This window comes from Magnolia sinica, chromosome 19 (assembly GCF_029962835.1).
Source record: "Magnolia sinica isolate HGM2019 chromosome 19, MsV1, whole genome shotgun sequence".
Lineage (NCBI taxonomy): Eukaryota > Viridiplantae > Streptophyta > Magnoliopsida > Magnoliales > Magnoliaceae > Magnolia > Magnolia sinica.
The window spans coordinates 19,760,450-19,767,134 of record NC_080591.1 but is presented as its reverse complement, the minus strand read 5'-3'; the positions used below and the strand labels follow the sequence as shown (position 1 = coordinate 19,767,134).

Sequence of the window (6,685 nt, the reverse complement as noted above, 5' to 3'; positions counted from 1 at the left end):
AAAGTAAAATACAAATATCGGCTTAATCCAAAGCTTCTCTGCCCCAGTAAGTTTTCAACGGTAGGCATCATTGTCCGCATTCTTTCTGTGATGTGATCTTCTTGTGAACTGAACCTGCCTTATTTTTCGTCTCATGCTCTAAAATGGTATCTAAGAATGGATGGACGGTGGGAAATAACAGATACACTATAGTGGGCCCATATCATTTTTCCTATGTCGACACACCACGGAGGTCGGTGGTGTGTGGCACACCACTTAATCCATTCCAAATTTAAACACATTCAAAAAAAGTCCCAATCCATTTGAATTACATTAGTAACTAGCTCGCCCCTCGCTCGCTTCGGATCAACATCATTCCTCGCGTTAGAAACGCTTATTTCAGACAGATATAATAAATCCGTTCTGTTAATCAGTCGTAAAAAGTAAAATTGTGCTTATTAAATGGTCCAGGTACATGCAAAAAGGATCATCTAGTAAAATTTATTTTCATCCGTCCACTTAAGTGTAGCCCATGCACTTGATTGACCTAGAATTTATTGAATAAAAAATATAAAAATGAGTAAAATACATGATTAGCGTCTTTGATCGAATACACGTGTGTTATATCTGCACGTGCAGTGCGAGGAAACTGTTGACACCTCACACGAGCACGTCGCATGGTGAAGGTACCGAAACCTATATATGATGAGCAGGTGAAAATCCCACCGGACCTTCTTTCCTCTCTCTCAGAAAGTTTTTGATGTTTCGAGACGATTATTTGGCGATGATGGGACCTAATCGGCCCGTCTCAACGCCGTGGTCGCGAGGCCAGGACAAGCAGTTCGAGCGCGCTCTCGTACTAATTCCCGAGGAGACGCCTGATCGGTGGACGAAGATCGCCTCGCACCTGCCGGGGAAGAGCTCGTGGGAGGTGCGGGAGCACTACGAGGTGCTGGTGCACGACGTGTCGGAGATCGACTCGGGGCGGATCGAGGTGCCGAGTTACGCGGATGAGTCGGTCGACTCGGAGCGGGATCGACCGGGTGAGAGTCGGATCTCCTTCGGTGGCGGAATGGGGAAGACGAGCGAGGTTACGGAGAGGAAGAAAGGGGTGCCGTGGACGGAGGACGAGCACAAGTAAGTAACTCTGTCAGAGTGTGATGGATGATACGCAGGAAATCATCCATCAAGGTGGGCCCCACGGTCACGGCCTTGTTTAGGGATGTCCCTTGGATGCTTAATAAAGAAAGGAAACGAGTGGATGGCTAGGATCATTCGATCCGAAAGATCTTTTGGTTGCAGGATCACCATGCATCTGCAATTCTGCATTCAAAATTAGAATATATAAGACATGCTGGTTGTGTGGTGACCCTGCCACCACCCATGTCCTGCTGACCCGATGTTACTTGTTTGAGCTGCAAATCATGTTTGGCAATCCGCTAAGTGACGCAGGGAAGAATATGAGGTCGAGCACGGTCTTCCTCTCTCTGGACTCCTCACGGAGACATCTCAAATCTCGAGGAACAGGAAAAGAACAAGGAAAATCAATCTACAACTAAAACTCTTAGAAATAGAGACTTACTAGAAGCTCCTGATGTCTACTAGTGCCCAAGGTTTTCGGCGAAAAATAGTAAGTGTCCTATTTGGCTTCACTAGGCCGTTCTCCAAATTATTCTAAGCACTTTTTATGTTGGGCACAACTCCTTATGTCCAACTAATGAAGAGTTATAATCAAATTAAAACTTAAGTAGTAAAAATGGAATTAAAACAGGGAAACAACCGTCGATCCAGCTTGCGCAACCTAACATAGCGATCATATATTTTATGTCTGATAACTCATTCCAGTTTGCGAGATATGTCTGTTTTAAATTTTGATGGTATGGATCATCTCCATCTCCGATCAGGCCTTTTCTGGTCCATCTAGGCCATGAAATTATCCGCGAGCCGCTCTACATTACTTACCAAGTCTCCTGCAGAGAGATTGCTCTACCTTGTTACAGATCTTCCTGCTCGATGGCATCATCTCCTCTTATGGGACTCATTGGTGAGATTTAAGGCCATGACCTGTCCCAAAATCTAAGTTCATTTGCTCATTCATGTGTCCTGGTGTCAATGGGTCGATCTTGGGCTGGGTTATCCAGGTCCAGCCCAGACTGATAATATAAGTCCCCTGGCTGGCATGGCTAGGTTCACAGGCCCGGCGGGGCACCCAACCCATTGCAATTCCTACCTATTCATAGGGATGCATTGATGAGTAGACCAGACTTCTGATCTGGGCCATGTTTCCTGGTGAGGCCCATCTGATGAATGATCCAGATCTCTTACCTGTGTATGCCCCAATCTTTCAATATCTCCCTGATTGTACAATTAATTCTCCTACCCTATTTCTTTGTGTTTGGTAATTCCCAGATCTTGATTTCCCTTTGTCCTGAAACAGGCTTTTCCTAATTGGGCTACAGAAATTCGGGAGGGGAGATTGGAGGAGCATTTCCAGGAACGCAGTGGTTTCAAGAACACCCACCCAAGTGGCTAGCCACGCCCAAAAATACTTCCTCCGTATAAACTCTATCAAGAAAGAAAAGAAAAGGGCCAGCATCCATGACATCACCACCGTCCATAGTGGCCAGGCCGAGCAATCGAATGACCCAAGTTGGGTGGACCCATCTTCCGGAATGCATCGCGGCCCACTGGAGATGATGGGCCAACAACCCACTGATCAAGGTCCTTATGGATACCGGCCTTTTGGATATCCCATGTGAAAAGAAAATCAAATTCGTGAAAGGGGCATTACTTAGTCAATTCGTACATAAATCTCTTGTTTGGTCCATTATTTATATATTTTACAATTGAGTGCAAATATAGAGTTTAGATATTTTGTTGCATCTGATACAAATTTCGCCACTGGTAGATATTCTAATATCAGGTAGAGGTTCCCTACAACAAGGGACTGATCAACTGTTACAGGATATGATTGGGCTTGATACATCAGTTAAAAAATCCATCCCAAATAACTTAAGAAGTAATTTGGGTATTTTTACAAAAACACATCTATGATTTTAAAATATCCAAAATCCCTCCCGAATCAACTAAAATATAAAAACAAACCACAAAATAAATAAAATAACTAAATTAATGCCAAATGATGTCCACGGCTATGATGGTCCAATGATCAAGATGGGCCAATGGTTCGAATGATTCAACGTGTGAAATCCAAAGATCCAGTGAAAGTATCACATTAATCCAACAGTCCAATACTCTCAATTAAGCAGCCCACATGTATCTTACATGCGCACGACCTTCAAAGATGCAAAAACTTGACCCAGGCCCTATATAAAGATCATAACTTTGAAACTAAAGTCAAAAGACCTACAATTAAAAATAAATATTCTTACTATTTTATCCGTGGTGACCTGACCCGATTTCTACCCCGACTTGGTACTGAATCCAGCATGCCTCACCCACCTGGACTAATCTGGACAAAGTCCGACCCGGTTACAAGTACCGGCGCCAAGTCAGGTCGGGTGCAGCAGATATCCACGGGCTGAGATCACAACTCAAAACCTAGGAGCACTTGCCGGAATTGCAGCCTCTTCATCAGCTACACAACATCTCAAATCTAAAACATCAAATCTAAGTTTTATATATGGTTAAGTCAAATTGAGGTATTCAATCAATCCTTCAATGTCCATGCCCTCTTTATCAGAATTTTTGTCAATGTCCTTGCCCTCTTTTTCAGAATTTTTGTCATTCTTGGCTGACTTAAATCCCACATGAAGTTCGCCATGTTTATCGCTATTTGTTCCTCTTCTAGTTTTTTGAATCGTCAATATTGACTGTATTCGCATGACCTTCATTTGAGATTCATCCCTTACAACGGCTAACTGTCTTCATTTGGCTGCCCATTGCATTTGCCAAAATCGTTTTTAAGTATGTGTCATCCCTTCTGGTACATATAAAAACTTTGGATGACTCAGCCTTTTCCAAACTCCCTCTCAAATAGGCCACAGTTTAACCATCATTTATCCAGGAGTCGACCCTGGGTGATTGTTGGCATACTTAATCCTTTGTCAGTAAGAAGAGCTACCTTCTTCAATGTTTTGAGTGACTAATAGTTCTATTTAGTAATTTGGTTGACAAAATCGCATATTCAGCCGAATCGGCCTTGCACATTGCTCACACAAGTGCAACCTTTGGCAAGTTGAGTCTACCACCTTTGGATATGCTTCAACTTTCTCGACCATATGTATAGACTTTCCAATTCTTCTACCAACATCTCGTTCCTCAACTTGGCCACTTTGAGATCCCAAGTTAGTTTTTTATCATGGTCAAATCAACCATTGATGATTAACCATGGCCACATTGATTTTTGTATTAGCTAGGAATGGATTAGTATTGATCAACATCGCCTCTTTCACCGTCTTCCTCAAGAGGATAACTACTCCGAATCCACGAAGCTTCTCTGGACTCCTCACAGAGACTTCTCGAATCCACAAGGAAAGAAAGCAGAAATAGAAATAAATTCTCTAAAAATCGTAATTGATTGATGATTGAAATAAACGAGTTCGCAACCCTTTAAATGGGGATACTAAGCAATGAGAAAGATTTCAGAATCAAACTACCAATAGACTCCTAGAATTGACAACTTACTATAAATAGTAAACTTACACAGTCGTGATGTCTACTAGTGCGCAAGGTTTTCAGCCAAAAATAGTAAGTGTCCTATTTGGCTTCACCACGTTCTCCTAATTATTCTAAGCTCTTTTCATGTTGGGCACAACTCCTAAAGCCCACGGATGAAGAGTTATAATCAAACTAAAACTTACTATTTATAGTAAAAACAAAATTAAAACAGGAAACGACCATCGATCCAGGGGTTTTTCACAATTCTAGGCTACGCAACCCGGCGTAGCGGGTTGGTTGGCTAAAATAGCTTGTTCTACCCCAAAATCATATATTTTACGTTAGGTAACTCATCCCGGATTACGAGATATGCTCGATTTAAGGTCCGACGATCCGGATCACTTCTGTCATCGACCGGCCTTTTCTGATCCATCTTGGCCATGAAACTATCCGCGACCCGCTCTACATCAGTCTCCTCCACTTCAATAGAACTCATCCTCGAGTTCTCGTTTTTCTCTGGTTCATGATATTCAGTCAAGTTCGCGACGTTGAAAGTCCGTGAGATTGACATGTTATCTGGAAGATCAACAACGTAAGCATTGTCATTGATCTTTCGGATGATTGGTACCGGTCCAATCTTCTTATTTTTTAACTTGTTGTATGTTTCGGTCAGAAATCTTTCTTTGCGCAGATGGATCATTACTTGGTCGCCCACCTCGAACACTTTTTGTTGTCGATGCTTGTCCGCTTGCTCTTTGTACTTTTCGTTCGAGGCATATAGCTTAGTTTATACCTTCGCATGAATGCCCATGATCTCGTCTGCCATTGTTCTGCTGCAATGCTCATACCTAGGAGCTTGGGCAGAGGGACCAAGTCAAGTGTGTGGCGAGGTACTCATCCACAAATAACTTGGAATGAGAATTTCCCTGTTGAGCAGTTCACCATGTTGTTGAACACAAACTCCGCTTGAGACAAGGCCAAATCTCACTGCTTCGGTGTTTCTTCTGAAATATATAGAAGGAGGTTTCCCAACGTGCGATTCACAACCTCGGTCTGCCCGTCAGTCTATGGGTGGGACGCGGAATCGAAGTCGTGTATCGAATCGAGTCCACAAAGTCCGCCACAAGTGGCTTATGAACTTTGTGTCACAGTTAGAAGTAATAGTCTTGGGAACCCCGTGTAGCCGCACAATTTCTCTGAAAAATAGATTCTCCACGTGTGTTGCATCGAGAGTCTTCTTGCATGGAATAAAGTGTACCATCTTGGAGAAACGATCTACTACCACGAACACCGAATTCCATGCCGCGTTGTATTCGTGGGAGACCAAGCACGAAGTCCATAGATAAATCCTCTCAATGGCCATTAGGCACAAGTAACGGGGTGTAGAGGCCCGTATTATGAGATTACCCCTTGGAGGTCTGATAAATATAACAACGTTGGACTGCCTTTCCTACATCACGTACCAATTGCGGCCAATAATACCGTTCCTCCACAAGAGCTCGTGTCTTGTCTCGCCCAAGGTGTCCACTGAGGCCACCTTCATGTAGCTCTTAGATTATCTGTTCCCTTAGCAAACTGTTAGGGATGCACAGTCGATTTCCCTTGAAAAGGAATCCGTCTTGCATATGTAAGTCGACGGGGTGACCTTCTTGGCATCTAACCCATGGGTCCTTGAAGTCGTCGTCATTAACATATATGTCTTTGAGGCGCTCGAACCCGACAACCTCATTGCTCATAGTGACTAACAAATTTGCACGGCGACTCAATGTATCAGCTACTTCGTTCTGTTGCCCTGACTTGTGTTTTAGTACGAACGTGAATTCTTGCAAAAACGAGATTTATCTAGCATGCACACAGTTAATGTTAGCTTGACTATTAATGAATTTGAGAGCTTGATGGTCTGTGTAAAGTATGAATTCCCTCTGAATCAAATAATGTCGCCAGTGTCGCAGTGCCTGGACCACCGCGTATAATTCGATCTCATATGTAGATCACTTCTTGCGTGCATCGCTAAGTTTCTCACTGTAGAAGGCTACCGGCCTACCGTCTTGAGATAAAACTCCCCCAATTCTGACATATGAGGCAT

At 43.2% G+C, this 6,685-nt stretch overlaps 1 protein-coding gene across 1 annotated transcript; it reads left to right on the top strand.

Moving 5' to 3' along the window:
- The first annotated feature begins 702 nt into the window (after window positions 1-702).
- LOC131234718 (transcription factor SRM1-like) lies at window positions 703-2,861 on the top strand. Its single transcript, XM_058231654.1, has 2 exons — window positions 703-1,116; window positions 2,417-2,861. The coding sequence occupies exons 1-2, from the start codon at window positions 740-742 to the stop codon at window positions 2,736-2,738; spliced, it is 699 nt and encodes a 232-aa protein (XP_058087637.1). The 5' UTR covers window positions 703-739; the 3' UTR covers window positions 2,739-2,861.
- Window positions 2,862-6,685: the final 3,824 nt, after the last annotated feature.

What these genes read in the sequence shown, in the direction of transcription:
- LOC131234718 (XM_058231654.1), top strand. Translation starts at nt 740, where the DNA reads ATGTTTCGAGACGATTATTTGGCGATGATGGGACCTAATCGGCCCGTC. An exon ending in TGGACGGAGGACGAGCACAA is followed by an intron (nt 1,117 to 2,416) that starts GTAAGTAACTCT and finishes GTCCTGAAACAG; the next exon opens with GCTTTTCCTAATTGGGCTAC.